Here is a 19,940-nt window from a genome sequence, read left to right as displayed (position 1 = left end):
GCTACTTCGAAATTTCTATCGGATTTGACTATTTTAGCATACAGTTGGGGGGCAGCCAGTCTGGCACACCCATACAGATCGTTGTGTCGTGCATCACGATACATCTGCAAAGAGATGGATGGCCCACTAATACTGCTTTTTGTTTGGGCGTGGGAGCGTATGCCGCTCCTGGCTCTTATACCCCGCGATCAGCTCGGTGATGTTGGTATTCCACTTGCGCGACGTTATTGGCTTTTATTGTTACTGTTATTGTTGTTATTATTATTATTACTATTATTATTATTACTATTACTATTATTATTTTTATTTTTATTATTAATTTGTTATTCTTATTAATGTTATTATTCTGTTTTTTGTTAGGTGGAGTCATTGACGCCGACATACAAGATATATACGGAGGCCTACTGCGCATTTTAGGCGAGGACTCGACGATATGGAAGTTGACGATGTAAGTTGTCACTATTAATGTCAAATGTTTTTATAAGAAGAATAATTTTTCTAATTGGCCTCTTGGTAACTAATGTGCAGTTTATATGGCAGTCGTATGTGGGAGTGGGGGTTCGGGATGTCCTCGCTACCCATTTGGTTATGTGCTCCACCCAGTCGCCGCTAGTGTCATTCGAGTGCATAGAATGGAATCCGACAGATCGAGTTAGACGACAGTTTGGGATGCAACAACTTCCACCAGGCCCGGCGTTCGATCTTGGTCGTGATCATTGCAAGCGGTTGATAGGAGCACAGAACCATGACTGGGGAGAGATTTACAGTCAATGGGTTAACAGGTGGAGATCTGACCGCTATAACACATTGCAGTTAGGCGAGGATATTATTGGCTTTCATCCTCTCCCAGTGTACTACGAGTGGTACACATAGCAGTTTGCTTCGAACTCCTCTTCACTGTCGTTGTTATCTTCTTCCCAATCTATATCCCCGAGCTCATCAATATTGACCTCCTCGCCAACCGCGTCCAGCCCCAACTGCTGTTCGAACTCCACGTACAACTCTATCATCGGCACGTGAAAATCGGGTTTGTTGATAAATATGGAACATCTGCTGCATACTTGCGTCGTCAGTGATGAACATTATTTGAAACTGTATCAGCCCGCCAAATACTTGTACAGAATTCCTGTATAAAATATTGTTCACCCTTTTCGAAATGTGACTTTGTATGTTATCACAAAGACCATTTTGTAACTCTGCAAAATTCATGGTGCATGGAGTAGCAAATGAAAATGGATATTCACAAACAAAAGACACTCATTCGTGTGTGTTTGGTATAATCTCTCCATTAATATACTCGCAAATTTGCAACACCTTCCATAATTTCAACCTTACCTAACTCGACTTTTTTGGCACATGAAATTGTAAAAAAAAAAAGCTCACAACTCTAACACATACGGAAGAGAGAGGAATGGGAGAAAAAGTGAAGTGAGGGACTCCAAATGAATTCCAAATCGTATATATAAGCAACAATCTGGATTAAAATATTTTTTTTCTCAAGAAAATGCAATCTGCATTTATACTTTACAAAAAAAACTTTTCTGACACCTGAAAAACACAGGTTGCTTTTGCGCCCTTCAATAATAAAATCTGACAACCCAAAAGACGCAGGCTACGTTTATTGTTTCAAAAATTTTTTTTTGCCCATCCATAAAACGCAGGATGCGTTTGGGCCAAAAAGAAATGAAAAAAATTTAAATAATTGCTCATACATATGTTTGTAAATATGTTTTACACCGTGTTTTCATAAAAAAATTTACAATAAATAAATTATATGCTAATTTTTAATTTGCTAATAATATGAACACCAAAAAATATTAGCTAATAATATAAACTTTTATATTTATTAGTACAATGAAGTAGGCAGTTTTATTTTTATAAATGTTTTAGTTTTAGAGTCTTACGTTTAATATTGATTCTCTTCTCTAAATGTTTTCATGAAATAATTTTAAATTTTACTATATTTATTAGGAAAATTCATTTTCTGGGGTCAAAACTCAAAACTCTTTTTTTTTTTTTGTCTTTTTGAGGTATTATTGGGCTTTTAATCCATCATTGAAAACTCAGATCCATTTAATACAATGCGCGTTTTTATTGGGCTTATCTGCAGGAAGCTAATTACGGGTGTTACTCATCGGTGACACAAGATTTGAGAAAGCAACTATATTAATATGCCACGTGTCCTGCCTTCATCAACGTCCCCAAGTTTCTGCCATGCCCCAATTTTCCGTCCAAGTTCATTTTTTTTTCCCGGGAAAATCCCAGTGAAGTCAAAGTTTATCACGTGATTGCCATAATTTCCCAGATTATTTATCCAAATGGGGTTCCATGATTCCATCATTATTATTATAAATAATAAACGGCTTGCGTGCAACTTCAGCGTGAGAAAGCAGAAAGCTTTTTGAGGAAGAGTGAATACTGAATGGCAGGGTCAACAGGGTTTCAGGTTCAGAAATCAGAGGAGGAATGGAGGGCCATTCTCTCCCCTGAGCAGTTCAGGATCCTACGCCAGAAAGGAACTGAGTATGAATTCAATCCCCAACCTTTTCTGTTCTCATTGTTTTGAGTTATTTTAGTGCCATTTCTTAAAATCATTGGTAGTTTTTGGCAACTATATATGAGTTTAAACACAATCTAAGAAGTTCCTTTTAAGACATGAAATTGGTTATAAAGTGAGTTGAGTTGAGATCTAAGAATATGTGACTGCAATGGGAACTTGTGCAGATTGAAGGGTACTGGAGAATATAACAAGTTCTATGAAGAAGGGGTTTACAACTGTGCTGGGTGTGCAACTCCTCTTTACAAGTCTTCCACTAAATTTGACTCTGGTTGTGGTTGGCCTGCTTTCTTTGAGGGTTTACCTGGTGCCATCAATCGCTCAGTGAGTTCTTTTTCAGTTTTTCTTATTCAATACTTGGATATTCATCTCTCTCTTTTTTTCCTTTGCCAACATTGATTGAATAAACCACTTTCAGCCGGACCCAGATGGGAGGAGGACTGAGATAACTTGTGCAGCATGTGGTGGCCATTTGGGGCATGTTTTCAAAGGAGAGGGGTTCAAGACACCCACTGATGAACGCCATTGTGTTAATAGTGTTTCCGTTAAGTTTATTCCATCTAATTCTACTGCTTAACCATTATGGCCTGTATTGAAAATTGAGGCACTAATAAAATCCCTTTCTCTTTCTTTGCAAAATCTATTTATATCCCTTTCTGTTTGTAGCATAAATATGGATTTCTGCAAGACACTGTGCCATATGATCCAAATAAATTAAGAATGGGTTTCGCCAATAAAATCATTTTAGAATAAACTGCAAAGAAAGGATAGTCGATCAATTTCCTTTGTTTGGTGGTGTGCCAATGCAATACTTTGTTTTCTTGGTGTGGGGCAGGACTTGATTGAAAGACAATGTTTCTTAATCATCTAAACCTTGCACCCACCCCCATATTGATGCCTATTCCATTACTTTAAGATCTTATTGTTTAATGTTTATGTGGCTTTCAACTTTGACACCTACACCTAAACTACTTTATTTTACCCCTGATCTTGTATGGTGTCTTATAAACACTCCACTTTCAGATGCAAATTTATGATGAATACAAAATATCAACACGGTTCCCTTGTGTTTGGCCCCTCAACAATTTCTTCAAAACATAGTTACAATTATATCAAATCACCTAAGAACAGCAGAGCAACCAGAATTAAAGCATAATCCTAAGCACTAAATCTAAATCAATAATGCCAAAATGGTTTTTTCTTAATCATCTTTTTGTTATCTTCAAATTAGAATCAACCTTTATAAAGGGATCTCATATGGAGTCCCATTTCCACAAGTTCAATCTCAACCAGTTTCAATTGAAATATTGAATCATTCGGACAAACAAATTCATGAATGACCTTTATTACTGCCAGCTCAAAATTCTCTTACTTGCCTTTGTTTATCTTCTTCTTTTCAAAACATTCCTTCAGAGCTTGAATTTCTGTATGTCAAAAACTCAACAATTTACTTACAAGCATTGATTTGCAATATAGAGCTTCTAAAGAAAACAAAATTAAGTAACATTCAACAGAATAACAATGATCTTCGTTGTGGGGAAAAAAAAGCCTCGTGAAAAAGAATCAAATCATCGAGAAGTGATTGAAATTGAAGAAACATACCTGGCTGGCATTCTTTCCAATTCCTGTTTGTTCGAACAACGCAATCCTGAAATATAATAGACAAAAAACAAGTCGAACGAGTGCGATGGATTCCAATTCGAAGATTGAAGGGTTTAGGGTTTAAGGAAGCTGAGAGTAACACAAGAATTTTCACCTGCATTAAAAGGTAGAGAGCAGAACACTCGTCGAGCTGCTTAACGTTCTCATCGTCGTCGTCGGCGTCACTTTTGTGAAGCGGAGGCGCCGCCGCTGCCACCGGTTTCGCTCCGCTCGGGTTTAACTGTTGGTGATCCATTCGCGTTTGAAGCTGCAAAAATAAATTAACCCTAATTACTTAATTTCCAAATCCGCATGAGAATGGCTTTGCAAGGGTGGGGAGGAAAAAAATTTGGACCATTTCTCGATTTGTGCGTGTCATCCTTGCGCAGGGGCCATGCTAATCTTCTCTGTATCGTTCCAATTTTATCGGATGTCCCCGAAGGGACGAGCTTCCCTTGTTCGCTTTCCTATATATCCTATCAAAGTAATGAAACGCTACACGATGTGGGACTTTACCGAGTCAGGTGCGAACGAGAAACTGAACATGAAAATGAAGCACGATTAACATCTCCATCGCAGTTTGCATGAGCTCATAAGTCATAATTCAGTTCTTTAACTCAGTTGCAGAGAGGGAGCTGGGACTAAATAGTAAACAATTTTTGTATTTAGTAAATAATTTTTGCATTTTATCCTAAGAAAAAGCTAAGAAATGCAAGCCTAATATAGGGAGCTTTGAGAATCTACTAATATATGCTTTGAAGAGTCAATAATTAATTGGGAATTGACTATACGTCTATATTGGCATATATATTTTTATAGTTTTATTTGTTTTTTTTTTTCTAAAGTTAGATGTAAGACTCCAACCCGAAATTTTTAAATGAAGATAAAAAGACTATGTCATTTGAATTATAATTTATTGGCTAATTTTAGTTTGTTTTTGGTCCTGTTTTTACTATTCTTATAATCATGTCGTTAAAATATTTAACAATTTATAAAATTTTAAGGTTTATTCTTTTATTTTGATTTGATAAAATCTATAAGATTTTTATTTTAATTTCTCTCTTTAATGCTTTAAATGCTGGTGTGATCTTAAAATTCTTTGAGAACAAACTAACACTATTTTCGATAAGTAATAAAATCAAAATTTTTTAAATTTTATTTGACCAGTTAAATGAAAAAAAACTTAAAAAAAATTAAAGAAAAAACAAATATTTATAAAAAAATATTTATGTGAGCAAAATTGTAATTATATCTAAGAGCTAAAATTACATTTACAATCTATTTATGATACTAATATAAAATTATAAACTATGGTGCTAATTTAATTATCATAAACAGAGATACACATTCGATCACGGCCTTAATAAAAATAAGAGTAAATGAGAAATAAATTATGATTTTTTATTTTGAAGATAAATAAATTTTTAATAAATTAAAAATATAAAAATATGTTTTGCTTTTTAAAACGTGATAGTTGATTTATTTAAATTTTTTTGAAAGATTTTTTTTAAATCAAAGATAGAAAAATTCGAATTTACGATTTTTTAGGTAAATATGTGAGACTATACCATTTGAATTATAACTCATTGGATTCTTAATAAATCAATTGATCTTTATATATTTTGAACAAAAAATTTAAATATTTTTGTTCCGGGGCTTACCTAGAACCGGACGGTGGTTGGACTTGTTTGAGGCCCAAGCGCTGGAGGAGTGTGGTCTCCGACTTGGTTTACGTCTGGGAGCTGCTTCCGAGTTGTGTGTTCCAAGAGATGGGGGGTGGTACCTGCAAAGACACTCCGATGCCTAAGTCAGCATGGGGTTAAGCAGGTTTAGAATGTATTGGAACTTAGAGATACCTGAGGGGTGTCAGGGTATTTATAGTGGTGATCCAATAACCACCGTTGAAGTAGTGCCACCTTTTTAGGTGTATAACCGTCCCTTTTATCTAGGGATTGTTGGGATATGGCTTCTAGAAGTGGTTAGAGAGATTTTAGGGGCAGTTACTTATTTGAATAAGTATTATCTGCCAGCTATCTCTTGAGCCCGACTTCTTTGGAAAGAAGTCTGTGTTGAGTCCGACCTCTTCTAAAGAGGTCGGTGAATAACGAAGGCCAATCTTTGGATTGGGCCTTTTGGTGTATTTGGACCTGGGCCTTAGTATTGGGCCAGTGTATGAACAGTGCCCCTACTCGAGTTCAATCTCTTTTTCTTAAGAGTTGGATTCGAGTATTGAACTTGGTCTGTAGCTGACGTGACTTTTAAATTTCTTAACCGCCAAGTCTAATCCAACGTCGCGTCTGTTGGGGTTTTCGCATTTACACGTGGGAGCAGTTACATTGGTAACAGCGCGTTTCTTTAATGATCGCGTCAATTTACCCTTATGCCCCTGGCGTGCTATAAATACTTTTCCCTCTTTAAACGACTTGTTTTTGGCCAAGTCTTTTTTCTAAGACTGATTGGTACAACTCGTTCTTTCTGAGTTATTTAAGACTTGTAGGCTTTGTATGACTGGTTTTAGCACATCGTGCTTAACCAGAAAACATTTCTTATCCTAATTTTGTACAACTCGTTCAGTTCGAGCTGTTTTGAGGATGCATGACTTGTTTTAATACAAATCACCTTTCTGAAACTTATTCTGATTTCTTACGACTTGTTTTGATACAAATCGTTTATTTCAAAACTCGTAATTATTTTTTAGTATAACCTCATCTAGCTCGTTCGATGCGAGTAGTTTTGAGGTCTTACGATTTGTTTCATTTCAAATCGTTTAATTAAAACGTGGCTATTTCTTGATCTAATTTCATACAACTCATTTAAATTCGAGCTGTTTTTTAGGACTTCACAACTTGTTTCAAGTACAAATTGTTTATTTTGAGTCCTTTTAAACTATCAGATCATCTTTATAACCATCGGACTTCGTTGCTTTATCCATTATGCCCCTGCTCGAGGTCGAGCTTTATGAAGTCGGACTCGAGCAATCAAGCAGAAAGGATTTTCGAATGAAGCCTTTTTTTGTTGAACTCATTCATTCTGAGTTTTCTAGATGACTTGTTTTTTATACAAGTCATTTTTTTGAAGCACAACTCGTTATATATCAAGTTGTTTTGCGCAATTTAAATTACTTAGATCATATGGTTATTTTTTACTCGATTTTGTTCAACTCATGGGCTTGAGTTGTTTTAAATCATCAAGCCGTATTATAACTATTGGACACCAATTTATACCTCGTCGCTTTATCCGAGCGACCATTGAAAAGGCCAGCTCGTGATTTTTGCGCTTTGTCGAGCATAAATTGGCGCCTTAGGTGAAGGGATTATATGCTTATTCCCTCCCCTTTCTAGTTTTTACAAGGTTGTCGTCCTTATGTATGATACAACTTGTTTTATCCAAGTTGTTTTGGAGGATAGTTTTTACGTTTCGATTTTGTTCAAAAACGTTTACAATTCTTCCTTTTTAACTCGTTTCTATACGAGTCGTTTGGTTGAAGTGATTCATTTTGATACAAATCACTTTTAAAGCTTTGCTTTTAGATAGACACGACTTGTGCTTAACACAATTTCGTTGAAAATATGGTTGACTGGCATAACTCGTTTAATCCAAGTTATCCTTATGTTGTTGTGAATGCTAGAACGAGTTTTCTTGGAACAACTTGTTTTTGTGAAAGTGTTCCATTTTATACGACTAGGTTGTTTATTTTTAGAACTTGTAGAGATGAGATTGTGGGCTTGAGATTTTGTACGATCCATTTGTTATCCGTGTGGATCGAGTTGTTAGATCGTATTTATGCCTCAAGGGGTATATTTAGTTAAGTTACTTTTGCGACTTGTTCTAAACACAACTTTTTCAACCCGTTTGGCCCGAGCTATTTCGAGGTGTTTTCTTTCCAATTCGCATATGTAACTTCTTTCCACCAATTGGTTCTTCGTCGCTTCATCCAGGCGATTTCTATATGATCTGCCCGTGATTTTCGCGGTTTATCGAGCTTCAATTGGTGTGTGTTAATTGTAGAAAATCAATTTTCATAAGGAATTGTTTTATCTCCTTATGTTGGAGGTGTGTTGCGACCTGGGTAGTTTTTCACCCTCGAAGTTAGACACTTTGTAGTAGCCCTTTTCTAAGATTTCAGTAATCTTAGAAAAAACCTTTTTGATCTTTGTTTTGAAAAACCTTTTTCTTGGCTGACTGTCCCTTTCTTTAAGTTAAGTTTTCCTTAACAACTCGGGACAGCCTTTTGCCTTAGTGCTTTCAATAGGTTTCCTGATCTCTTTTTGATATTCCTTACACTCAATTTTTTGATTTATTGAGCTCTTATGATTTAGGTTATTTTTGCGATGCGTTTCCTTTTTTCTCGGTTTTTCCGACTTGTAAGTCAGATAATTTCCGAGTTGATTACGATCGACTTTTATAACCTCTTTACACCGACTTGTACCTCGTCGTTTTATCCTGACGACCATCTAGGTCGGTTCATGGGATTTTCACGCTTTGTCGAGCTTAAGTCGGCGCGTTTCGTAGAAAAAAAGAAAAACGAGAAGGAATTTATAAGAGATAAAAGATCTTTATTTATTTGCGAAGGTACTTTTATTGCTACTAAGGGTTTTTCACTATCTATGATCCCTTAGTCTCTACTACGATGCCTCGTTAAAAACCCTTCTTCAGAAAAAATCCTTTAATTTTTGGGAAAAAATCATGAAGTTGGAAAAAGAGTACATCAGGGAGTAGAGTTCGTTTTTAGTACCTTTTCATGTTACAAGCATGCCACGACCTTGGTAGCTCGGTGCTGTTTAAGTCAGTCACCTTGTAATAACCTTTTCCTAATATCTCAGTAATCTTGTAGGGTCCTATCCTTTTTGTTGTCAGCTTTCATTCGCCCGAACTCAGTAGCCTGATATTTTTTCTTATCAAGATGAGGTCTTTTGCGGCGAATCTCGTAGCCATCCTTTGTCTCAAGAGCTCTTTCCTTATCTGAGTTCGCTCTCAGGTTTCTGGAAGGGGGTCACGTTCTTCTTTCGTGCTCTAGCATCATTGTAGAATGTTGTCTTTAGTTTTTAATAATTTTGGACTTAGCTTTCATGATAAGCCAATGCCCCTACTCGAGGTCGAGCTTCATAAAGTCGGACTCGAGTATTCAGTCATGCCATTCTTGAATCTTACTATTTGTTGCTATGTGACTTTTACAAGTTATTTTGGACTCTCTTTTTGGGAGGTCGGATAACTTGTTTTATACTTGTTGTGTCAACTTAGTAAGGTCGGATACTTATCTCTTGGCTTGAGGAGGCATTCTTATAAATCGCCATCCTTTCTCAATTTGTTTTAAACAAATTGTTGTGACGTCAGGTTTACATCCTCTTGATGTTTGATTATGATCACGTTGTCCTTAAGTTATTTGTGCAATTCGTTTTAGGCTTTGCCCATTGCCAGTTTGATTTAGTACAAGTGGCTTAATGAGGTCGGACCACGATTTGCATTTATAACTTCTTACGCCACTTTGGATCTCATTACTTCAAGTCAGAAAAAGTGTGCATTAAGGAGTAAGGTGCACTTTCTAGCTGTAGTGTCCCTTTTGTTGTAAACATGGCACAATCTAGGTAGATTGTTTTCGAGTAAGTTGAGTATGTTGTAGTAGTTCTTTTTCAAGTCTTAAGTGACTTTGTTGGATCTTTTCATTTTGGTGTTGGCTTTTCTTCGTCCGCTTTTGGTCCGATGTCATTTTGGATCAAGACGAGGTTGTCAGTTGAGAAATTTCTTCGTATGACCTTTTCATGGCCATTTATGCTTGGGATCTGGTTCTCGAAGTTGTACCTCAAGAAAGAAGTCGGACTTTTCTTTGTAAGCTCTCCAAAGAAGTCGGATTTTTATTTGTAGACTTGAATCCTCAGAGGAGATCAAATTATGTTCATAAGCTTGGATCTTTAGAAGAGGTCGGATTTTTCTTTCTAAGCTTGGAAAGAGGTCGGATTTTCTTTCTAAGCCTGGAGGTTTTCGACCTCATTGTAGACTCTGATCTTTAAAAGAAGTCGGAATCTCTTTTTGATATTCTTTGAGGCTTTTGACCTCATTGTAGAGTTGATCGTGAAAGAGGTCGGATTTTTTACAGACTCCAAAACGAGATCGGATTTTTTCCTTGTCGGATCTAAAGAGGTCGGATTCTTCTGAGCAATGAGGTTTTAGACCTCATTGTAGAGTCTAACCTTTAAAAGAGGTCGGACTTTCTTCGTGGGATCTAAAAGAGGTCGGATTTTCTTGGTGAGCTCCCAACTCATCCGACTTTATTGTAAAGTCTGACCTTTAAAAAGAGGTCGGACTTTTCTTCATGAGCTCTCTAAAAGAGGTCGGATTTTCTTTGGTGAGCTCCCGGCTCATCCGACCTTTGAAGAAAAGTCTGACCATCTTTCCCTCCAATGAAGACTGGGCCTTTGTCACCCCAACTTTCTTTTTTCTTTGGATCGGATTCCAGTTTTCTTCCTGGAAGACATCCATCTTTATTGGTGTGCAAACAACATCAAATTCTACCACAGGAATATTTCTTTCCATATTCATTGGCAGTGATGTAATTTGTGAGCAACCAACGAAAGATGTACCATAAGAATTCTTTGTGTTATTCACTGTTGTAATTGACAGGTGAATCCACTGAAGAAAAAACTGGATTCATCACTCCGTTGTCGGATTGGGTTGCATTCAAATTGGCTGATGCTGTGTATTTGGAACATGCAACTGTTCCATTTCATGAGTGGGTATCATGGATTTTTCCGAGATTGTAAGTTGGCACAGATGTTATTGTCCAACCTATTTCACGAAGAGGTTGGGATTAGTCACGTTCCATTTTCCTCTCTCTTTTTTTTTTTACGTAGCTTCTTTTGCCAATTGAATTTTCTGAATTGAAAATTCTTTTATTCAATTGGCTTTCGAGTTCAATTTTTTTTTCACGTAACTTCTTTTGCCAATTGAATTTTCTGAATTGAAAATTCTTTTATTCAATTGGCTTTCGAGTTCGTCTTTTTTTTTTCACGTAACTTCTTTTGCCAATTGAATTTTCTGAATTGAAAATTCTTTTATTCAATTGGCTTTCGAGTTCGTTTTGGTTTGCTTTCTACAATGGCCTTGGGACGGTGCTTTCTTCTCTTTTGGTATCCATAGAAACTGTATTCCAGCTTCTTTTTAACATGCTTGCATCTTATTCATGTCGAGTGGTTGTCTGACTATGTTATTGATCATCCGCCATTATCAAGAGTTGAGCTCCAGGTCCCCGGCAACGGCGCCAATGTTACGGGGCTTACCTAGAACCGGACGGTGGTTGGACTTGTTTGAGGCCCAAGCGCTGGAGGAGTGTGGTCTCCGACTTGATTTACGTCTGGGAGCTGCTTCCGAGTTGTGTGTTCCAAGAGATGGGGGGTGGTACCTGCAAAGACACTCCGATGCCTAAGTCAGCATGGGGTTAAGCAGGTTTAGAATGTATTGGAACTTAGAGATACCTGAGGGGTGTCAGGGTATTTATAGTGGTGATCCAATAACCACCGTTGAAGTAGTGCCACCTTTTTAGGTGTATAACCGTCCCTTTTATCTAGGGATTGTTGGGATATGGCTTCTAGAAGTGGTTAGAGAGATTTTAGGGGCAGTTACTTATTTGAATAAGTATTATCTGCCAGCTATCTCTTGAGCCCGACTTCTTTGGAAAGAAGTCTGTGCTGAGTCCGACCTCTTCTAAAGAGGTCGGTGAATAACGAAGGCCAATCTTTGGATTGGGCCTTTTGGTGTATTTGGACCTGGGCCTTAGTGTTGGGCCAGTGTATGAACAATTTTATATTTTAAAATATGAAAAATATTTTTATATTTTTTAATTAGTCTGAACTTATATATTTTTAAATTAAAAAATATTAAATATCTATTTATTTTTTTCTCCCAAAATAAAGCAAAAAAAATATTATATATATAAAATAGAAACATTATTGGATTGTTTTTCCATTCTGATTCTCCGAGGTTCGAAGATCGATCTTACTTACCTTGGTTGTTGCAAAGACTTGCTTTGCATTAGGTATGTCTCTCGATCATCGAATTCTAATCCTATTATATCCTTGATATGCTTCTTCCCCAGTTCCCACATGTATTGGGATCCTTCTGAGTTGGAACACTTTTTCTTCAATTTCTTTTATCGTTTTTCTGATCACTGCTTGAATCTCAAGTATTGCTACGCGACTCAATTTTTCTGGGTACTTCAAATTTTCGACCTTTTTCAACTGGGGATGCTTAGTTTAACTCTGAGATTGATGAATCAATGTTTCTGTGAAGTGCCTTTTTATTAATTTACTATTAATAATATACATATGTATTCAAGTTTTTTTTTTTATTTTTTTTTTATCTATCTTAATGTTTCAGGAAGTTACACTTACACATCACAGGTTGCAGGTAGTAATTTTTTCTGTTATTGAATACATGCAATGCATTATAATCCTCTTGTTCGTTTTAACTTCTAACTATGAATTGCTGCAAAGCGTTATAATCCAATGTTGTGAACTTAGTAATTTACTACTCTGAATTTTCCTTGTCAATCTTAATTTTTGCATTAAATTTTGAGTGTAACTTTTTGTTAATGTTCAGTTTTTGGTTCCTTTGATTGGTTTGCAGCTAAATGGCATCATTGGTTGCCAGTCAAATGTCTCCTTCAGTTTCTGTCAAAGAGAAGGGAAGTAGGAATAAGAGAAAGTTCAGAACTGATCCACCTTTAGGGGAACCAAATAACATTGTTCCTTCACCTCAACATGAAAGCATTAGTTATGAATTCTCTGCCGAAAAATTCGAAACAACAGCAGGTCATGAGGAATCCTCAGTTTTTGACCCTTGCAGTGTTAATCAAGATCATTCTAATGCGTTGAAGCTTGAACTTGGATTGTCTAGTCCTGTGGTTTCTTCAGAAGTTGGGATTAGCCAACCCAAGGAGGAGCATGAGGTGGATGAATTGAGTGATGCTGATTGGAGTGATCTCACAGAAGTGCAATTGGAAGAACTTCTCTTGAGCAATTTGGACACCATTTTTAAGAGCGCAATAAAAAAGATTGTTGCAAGTGGCTACACCGAAGAAGTTGCTACAAAATCCATCTTAAGGTCTGGCATCTGTTATGGATGTAAAGATACTGTATCGAATATAGTTGATAATACGTTATCATTGCTAAGAAATGGACAAGAGATGGATCCTTCACAAGAGCACGGTTTTGAGGATTTAGTCCAGCTAGAGAAGTACATGTTGGCTGAATTAATTTGTGTGCTTCGGGAGGTTCGACCATTCTTTAGTACCGGGGATGCAATGTGGTGCCTGTTAATTTGTGACATGAATGTTTCACATGCTTGTGCAATGGACACCGACCCTTTAGGTAGTGATAGCATGGTTGATGGTTGTTCTTCTGTTCAACCCGAATCGCAATCAAATATAGAAGCAAAAGGTGCTGAATTGACCCTTCCAAGTCCTTGTAAATCTGCTTCCTCAACTGAGAAATCGGATGTGGCTGGAGATTCTGTCGCAAACAATTCAAAGAATTTTCAAATTCTTGGTGAACTCTTGGAGAAAGAGAGCGTTGATGCTGAATGTAGTAATGTTGGAACATCTCAGTCCCCCCTATTAGAAGAAAAGTGTGGTAGTGTTAGGAAGGTAAATTCCACTGGTTCCAAGAGGGATTACATTCTTCGACAGAAGTCATTCCATGTTGAAAAAGGTTGTCGGACACATGGATCTAAAGGGTCTTCAAGAGGAGGAAAGGGAAGTGGTTTGAGTAGTTTAATCTTGGAGAGAAAACTTAAATCCATTTCAGAAGCTACTGCAATAAGCTTAAAGAGTGCATCCTTAAAGATAAGTAAGGCAATGGGAGTTGATGTGACCCAAGACAATCTTAATCCTAACCCCATCACAGTGAGCTCTGATTCTACTGATACTGTTTCTTGGTCAACGGATACTTTGTCTCTAATACCTGCAGCAGATACCACACCTACAGTCACTGTCCCAACTGCATTATCTGCCACAGATACTGACCTTTCTCTTTCATTGTGCTCCCAAAGCAAGTCTTCTACAACGCCATTATGTTGCAATAATGAGACTCCTAACGATAGTTGTACAGAGATACTATTTGACAAGTCCCTGGGGCAATGGATACCGCAAGATAGAAAGGATGAGATGATTATGAAGTTGATTCCGAGGGTACAAGAGCTGCAAAATCAGCTTCAAGAATGGACTGAATGGGCGAATCAGAAGGTTATGCAGGCTGCTCGTCGGCTGAGTAAGGACAAGGCTGAGCTCAAGACACTAAGGCAAGAGAAAGACGAAGTTGAACTTCTAAAAAAAGAGAAGCAAACTCTTGAGGAAAACACCATGAAGAAGCTTTCTGAGATGGAAAATGCCTTGCGCAAAGCAAGCAGGCAGGTAGAACGAGCTAATGCTGCTGTCCGGAAGCTTGAGGTGGAGAATGCTATGCTGAGGCGAGAGATGGAGACTGCTAAGTTACGTGCGGCAGAATCGGCCACAAGCTGTCAAGAGATCTCAAGGAGGGAAAAGAAGACTCAAATAAAGTTTCAGTCACGGGAGAAGCAGAAATCTTTATTTCAGGAAGAGCTAATGACGGTAAAGCGCAAATTAGCCCAACTACAGCAGGTTTTGAAGCAAGCTAAAGTACAACAAGAGCAAGCTGAGGTATATACTATTTCAAAATTGTTGTTACTGAGTTGCTAAAGGAGGTAGAAATGGTTTGAAACACACTGAATGTTAGTTATCAAGCTTTGATGTGGCAATAAAATTTGATGACCTTGAATCTAAAGAAATGCATAGCCTCCACCATGGTATGAATGTTCATATGATGAACTGTGATAGCAGAGAAAAAGACTTACAATAACTCCTGATGAATCATTTTCTGCCCCTTGCATCTTTCTTGTTTCATTTAAATTTTGAGGGTTCCATTTCCATACTCTCTCTGCCCTTTTCATAAGAAAATTGATACTATAACTGATGTTAAAATGAATTGAATTGTGAGAGTACTTTTGAACTACTTGCATTGTTACTTGGCTTCTTCTCATTATAATGGAAAAATACCACAGGCTAGATGGGAGCAGGCAGCAAAGGCAAAAGATGAACTTCTCCTGCAGGCAAGTTCTATAAGAAAGGAAAGAGAGCAAATTGAAGAGTCCACAAAATCCAAGGAAGAGATGATCAAATCAAAAGCAGAAATAGATTTGCAAAGGAACAGTGATGATATCCAAAAGCTCCAAAAAGAAATCGCGCAAATGAGGCTAAAGACTGACTCTTTCAAAATTGCTGCACTGAGAAAGGGAATCGATGGAAGCCACAACGGCGGCTATACAGACATGAAAAACAGCACTTATATGGAAGAATCAAAGAGTTCTTGTATCTCAGAACTGGTTACTAGTTTAAGTGACTACTCCTTGATGGTTGGTGTGAAACGAGAGAGGGAATGTGTGATGTGCCTTTCCGAGGAGATGTCGGTCGTGTTCCTCCCCTGTGCTCATCAGGTGGTTTGCACTACATGCAATGAACTGCATGAGAAGCAGGGTATGCAAGATTGCCCTTCTTGCCGGAGTCCCATTCACCGGCGAATTTCTGTTCATTATGCTCATACTTAATTTATTTGCTTAAGTGGGTTGAGAGTTTTAAATAATGTCAGTGAGACTCACTTGCATAGAATAATGCATTTGAATCATGCAGATTTGTTTGATGTATACATTAATTTATTTTCATTGTCAATGTTGATCATAGAGGTAAGTAACACTCTTGTAATATTTTCCAAGCCATAATTTTGGAATTACAGTCAGCAAGCAAAATTCACCATTTTTCTTTCTGTAAACAAAAATCACAATTTTATATTTTACACACCAGTCACCACCAAACAACAGTACATATGAATTGAGAGTGCAAAAGGAATTTTTCATAGTTCTTCATAATTTGTTTTCAATACTGATATTATATGCTAAAAAGTACTAGACAAGAGGAATAAGAGATTAATTTTCATGGAGCTGTGAACTGGTTTTGACTAGGTTAATGAATTCTAATTGATTACCAAATCTTAGAGGTTGTTTGTGCTGTTTTGATGCTAGGGGTGGAAAGATCTTTTTCTTGTTAAGCTGGTTATGCTTTTGAAAACCAACTAGTTTAGTTTTCAAAGTAGTTACAATGATATAACCAAAGAAGAGTCTTATATTATAGTTAGGAGAGAGAATTTACTTGAATTTATGTAAACAAAACTGAACATGAGTGATTATGATATTCCTAAAACATATATCAAGTGTATTTTAGTAACATATAACTATTTCTCATACCTCATACAAAATCCACAAAAAGTAAAAGAAAGATACCAGTACAAATTCAAACTAAAGTACTAAAGTTCTAACTACCCTAACTTATCCATTTAATTGAATAATAGTAATGTGGAGTTTCTGAACGTTGATTTTCATCAATTTAAATGAATTTCCTACCCTGAAGCACTACCATCAATGACAAGGATTTGAGGTTAAAACCTCTTTTATTTTACTGCTCTTGTACAGTTGTACTATCAAACTCATATTATATTTTTATTATTTGTGATTGTTAAAGGGCTGGCCATGGTTTCTGACACTATTTTTTCTTTGTATGCATTGCCACTTGTATATATTTTATTATATGTTATTATCAATATATCATTTGTAAAGTGTTTTATTAAGTTTTCCTGTTAAAACAGCTAATTGAATTATGATTTTGTCTAACTGTCACTCACTTTCTTTACCTATATTATTGACCTGATCTTGTTCAGTGAAAATGAATCTCAGATTCATGAACTTTCTTTGAGTTGGATAGAGTAACTAAATCCAAATAAAATATAGCACAGCACACTGCATATGCAAATTTTTAAGAGACAGGCAAAGATGGTTCAACAATATGGTAAGGAATAATTACATCTATTGTAAAAAATAAAGTTGATAGTTGAAAACCGTTAGATGATAATTTAGTCAAATATGTCAAATCATCTAACGGTTTTCAACTATTAACTTCACATGAAGACAAACTGTATGTGAGTCTCAACTTTATGTTAGTAGTTGAAATATGAATACCTTTGTAAATCTTCAAAAATATTAGAAAAAAATGTATAATCTAAAGCTTTATTTGTTTCAAAAAATTATAAGCAGGATCCAATGATTACAAAATAACTCAGATACCATGTAAAGAAGAAAGTGTGATTTTATTCCAAGACTAAAATAGAAGAATCATTACAACTAAACTATAGCTTTCTATAGGGAGCAAGATCTCAGCTCTCAACATATTTAAATCAGAATCAATCAGGCTATGGAGTCAGAAATGACTGCAAATCACGGGATACAACACAAACACCAAGAAGAAACAATGATGATTAAGAATCCATTAGTTGACCCTACTTAAAAAGAAGTCTTATTTATTTTACTAACAATTTTATGATTGATTGTGTAATTATTAATATAACAACTGGAGTTTTGTTTGCCACTGCCAATCGTAGCAGTTGGATTTTGTTGTCTTGTGTTGAAAAAAAGGAAGCTCAACAACATGGCTACCATTGTCAACTCTTCTGACTTTTATCCACCATATCCCTCGTGGAGTAGTTAGAAGCTAGGACCTACTTTTGTCTCCATTTATTCCAATATATTGAAGTGTGTTTAGGATGAAACCAAATACTTATGCAGATTGCAGCATTCTTTTTTAGCAATTCACTAAGGAACTAGTTTTCTTGTGTTGCAAGATGCTGAGTGTGATTCGAGGAAAACTCGGCCGGCTTTGTTCCAAGATATGGTGGACTCTATGGAAGCGTCCGAGGTCTAAAGTTGTTATCAGAAGATTCAGGAAACTGAGCTGCAAGAGTCAATCAAGAGCAGAACTTTGGAAGTGTGACAAGAAAGCTACAATACACTCAAATGGTGGTGAAGCTGGAAGGCCGATTCGTGTGGCGACATTCAATGTTGCCATGTTTTCTCTTGCTCCTGCAGTCTCAGAAATGGATCATGGACAAGGAGGATCCAACAGGAAGAATTCCAAAATGGTTGAATTTCCAAAGAGTATACTAAAGCAATCTCCATTGCATTGTGATAGCAAGATTGTTCCAAGATCAAACTTGAAGGTTTCAATTAATCTTCCTGATAATGAGATCTCATTGGCAAACAGTAGATTGCTTGCATCAATGAGGGAAAAAGAAGGGACAAGCGTTCCTGCTCGCTCCCCGGTGTGCTTTCCTTTCCTTATGAATCAGTATGAGGGCATTGACAAGTTGACAAGCAGCAGAAGCATTCTAGAAGTTCTCCGGGAGATCGACGCGGATGTGGTGGCACTGCAGGATGTGAAGGCTGAGGAAGAGAAAGGGATGAGGCCTCTCTCTGATTTGGCAGGTGCCTTGGGGATGAAGTATGTGTTTGCTGAGAGTTGGGCACCAGAATTTGGAAATGCCATCTTATCCAAATGGCCTATTAAGAGGTGCAGAGTTCAGAAGATTGCTGATGATGAAGATTTCAGGTTCTCTTTTCTTCCCTTTAAGTTTTAACCTCATACTCATAAATCTTGTATCATTATTGATTTTCAATTGGTTAGGAATGTGTTGAAGGCCACAATTGATGTGCCATGGGCAGGGGAAATCAATTTCCACTCTACTCAACTTGATCATTTGGATGAGAGTTGGAGAATGAAGCAAGTCCATGCCATAATCCATTCCAATGACCCTCCTCACATCTTGGCAGGAGGTCTCAATTCTCTTTGTGGAGCTGATTACTCGTCTCAGCGATGGAATGACATTGTTAAGGTAAGCTGTTAGGCAGAGACACATGACGAAATCATTGAAATACTTGCTTTCTCCTCAAGCAAGAGCCTCTTTTTCTGATGCAGTACTATGAGAAGCTAGGAAAGCCAAGACCAAAGACAGATGTGATGAACTTGATGAAGTCAAAAGACTATGTTGATGCAAAGGATTATGCAGGCGAATGCGAACCAATCGTCATCATCGCCAAAGGCCAAAGTACTACTAATCTACTCTCTAAGTTATGATTCTCAAAATTCTAGACAGAAAAAAAATTGAATGGTTTTTTTGACACAGATGTGCAGGGGACATGTAAGTATGGAACAAGGGTGGATTACATTTTGGCTTCGCCTAATTCGCCATACAAATATGTTCCAGGTTCATACTCAGTGATTTCTTCAAAGGGAACTTCTGATCACCACATTGTGAAGGTGGACATTGTGAAAATGAACACTTTTGCTCACAGACAATGCAGTAAGCTAAAGAATAAGGTTGTGAGAATAAGAACACCACCTTGTTCTGCTTCTGCAACTGCTGTATGCAAATCAACACCATCATACTTGATTGAAACCAAGCCACAAATTTGATATAACATTCTGCTATGGGATGCTTACTATGATTTTAAATTAGAGCAGTATCTTGTAACCATATATAACCATATTTACCATTCAAACCAATCGTGAAAACTCACGTATGCAGTTAACTTTATGTGAAGTTGATAGTCAAGAATCGTTAAATGATAATTTAATCAAATCTGTTAACTCATCTAATAATTTTTAACTATCAACTTCATATGAAGACAATTGCATGTGAATCTTCACTTTAATATAATGTGTCCATAAACGTTGACAAATCATTGCAAAAGGTAGTTCAAAAGAAAAGAATCATCAAGTATTTGTAAAAGGCGATGTTAATGTTTGAAGGTGAATTATATGGTAAATATATAAGTTTACAGATCTTTCTTTTTA

At 36.7% G+C, this 19,940-nt stretch overlaps 4 protein-coding genes and 1 non-coding gene across 6 annotated transcripts; 3 read left to right on the top strand and 2 right to left on the bottom strand.

Annotated features, from left to right (window-relative positions):
• The first annotated feature begins 2,327 nt into the window (after positions 1-2,327).
• Positions 2,328-3,196, top strand: LOC130974189 (peptide methionine sulfoxide reductase B5-like). Its single transcript, XM_057898965.1, has 3 exons — positions 2,328-2,523; positions 2,725-2,881; positions 2,976-3,196. Exons 1-3 carry the CDS (start codon positions 2,423-2,425, stop codon positions 3,132-3,134), a joined length of 417 nt encoding a protein of 138 aa, XP_057754948.1. The 5' UTR covers positions 2,328-2,422; the 3' UTR covers positions 3,135-3,196.
• Positions 3,197-3,281: 85 nt separating this feature from the next.
• LOC130974190 (uncharacterized) lies at positions 3,282-4,830 on the bottom strand. The gene is made up of 4 exons (XM_057898967.1): positions 4,554-4,830; positions 4,314-4,466; positions 4,160-4,205; positions 3,282-3,981 (listed from the first exon to the last, which is right to left on the bottom strand). The coding sequence occupies exons 1-4, from the start codon at positions 4,575-4,577 to the stop codon at positions 3,926-3,928; spliced, it is 279 nt and encodes a 92-aa protein (XP_057754950.1). The 5' UTR covers positions 4,578-4,830; the 3' UTR covers positions 3,282-3,925.
• Positions 4,542-4,644, bottom strand: LOC130977797 (U6 spliceosomal RNA). Its single transcript, XR_009085473.1, has one exon. It is a non-coding gene; the product is annotated as a U6 spliceosomal RNA (small nuclear RNA).
• Positions 4,831-12,161: 7,331 nt separating the features above from the next.
• LOC130976817 (putative E3 ubiquitin-protein ligase RF298) lies at positions 12,162-16,028 on the top strand. 2 transcript variants are annotated; one of them, XM_057901740.1, is made up of 4 exons: positions 12,168-12,227; positions 12,569-12,598; positions 12,818-14,867; positions 15,269-16,028. In XM_057901740.1, the coding sequence occupies exons 3-4, from the start codon at positions 12,822-12,824 to the stop codon at positions 15,809-15,811; spliced, it is 2,589 nt and encodes an 862-aa protein (XP_057757723.1). In that variant the 5' UTR covers positions 12,168-12,227; positions 12,569-12,598; positions 12,818-12,821; the 3' UTR covers positions 15,812-16,028. The 2 variants fall into 2 exon arrangements, with proteins under 2 accessions (XP_057757722.1, XP_057757723.1); XM_057901739.1 differs by lacking the exon at positions 12,569-12,598 and having other exon boundaries at positions 12,162-12,227.
• A 1,853-nt stretch (positions 16,029-17,881) lies between these two features.
• Positions 17,882-19,940, top strand: LOC130976374 (uncharacterized). Its single transcript, XM_057901224.1, has 4 exons — positions 17,882-18,695; positions 18,771-18,978; positions 19,062-19,191; positions 19,270-19,940. The coding sequence occupies exons 1-4, from the start codon at positions 17,932-17,934 to the stop codon at positions 19,557-19,559; spliced, it is 1,392 nt and encodes a 463-aa protein (XP_057757207.1). The 5' UTR covers positions 17,882-17,931; the 3' UTR covers positions 19,560-19,940.

The sequence above is a fragment of the Arachis stenosperma genome, chromosome 4 (genome assembly GCF_014773155.1).
Source record: "Arachis stenosperma cultivar V10309 chromosome 4, arast.V10309.gnm1.PFL2, whole genome shotgun sequence".
NCBI lineage: Eukaryota > Viridiplantae > Streptophyta > Magnoliopsida > Fabales > Fabaceae > Arachis > Arachis stenosperma.
The sequence above is the reverse complement of the archived record's forward strand: the minus strand, read 5'-3'. Positions and strand labels throughout refer to the sequence as shown.

Excerpts from the sequence above, each read along its gene's own strand:
- LOC130974189 (XM_057898965.1), top strand. The coding sequence starts at position 2,423 with ATGGCAGGGTCAACAGGGTTTCAGGTTCAGAAATCAGAGGAGGAATGG. Across the intron at positions 2,524-2,724 it reads CTACGCCAGAAAGGAACTGA|ATTGAAGGGTACTGGAGAAT; the intron begins GTATGAATTCAA and ends GAACTTGTGCAG. Across the intron at positions 2,882-2,975 it reads CTGGTGCCATCAATCGCTCA|CCGGACCCAGATGGGAGGAG; the intron begins GTGAGTTCTTTT and ends AACCACTTTCAG.
- LOC130974190 (XM_057898967.1), bottom strand. The coding sequence starts at position 4,577 with ATGACACGCACAAATCGAGAAATG. Across the intron at positions 4,467-4,553 it reads CACGCACAAATCGAGAAATG|CTTCAAACGCGAATGGATCA; the intron begins GTCCAAATTTTT and ends TTATTTTTGCAG. Across the intron at positions 3,982-4,159 it reads TTGGAAAGAATGCCAGCCAG|AAATTCAAGCTCTGAAGGAA; the intron begins GTATGTTTCTTC and ends TTTGACATACAG.
- LOC130976817 (XM_057901739.1), top strand. The coding sequence starts at position 12,822 with ATGGCATCATTGGTTGCCAGTCAAATGTCTCCTTCAGTTTCTGTCAAA. Across the intron at positions 14,868-15,268 it reads TACAACAAGAGCAAGCTGAG|GCTAGATGGGAGCAGGCAGC; the intron begins GTATATACTATT and ends AAAATACCACAG.
- LOC130976374 (XM_057901224.1), top strand. The coding sequence starts at position 17,932 with ATGCTGAGTGTGATTCGAGGAAAACTCGGCCGGCTTTGTTCCAAGATA. Across the intron at positions 18,979-19,061 it reads GATGGAATGACATTGTTAAG|TACTATGAGAAGCTAGGAAA; the intron begins GTAAGCTGTTAG and ends TTTCTGATGCAG. Across the intron at positions 19,192-19,269 it reads CATCATCGCCAAAGGCCAAA|ATGTGCAGGGGACATGTAAG; the intron begins GTACTACTAATC and ends TTTTTGACACAG.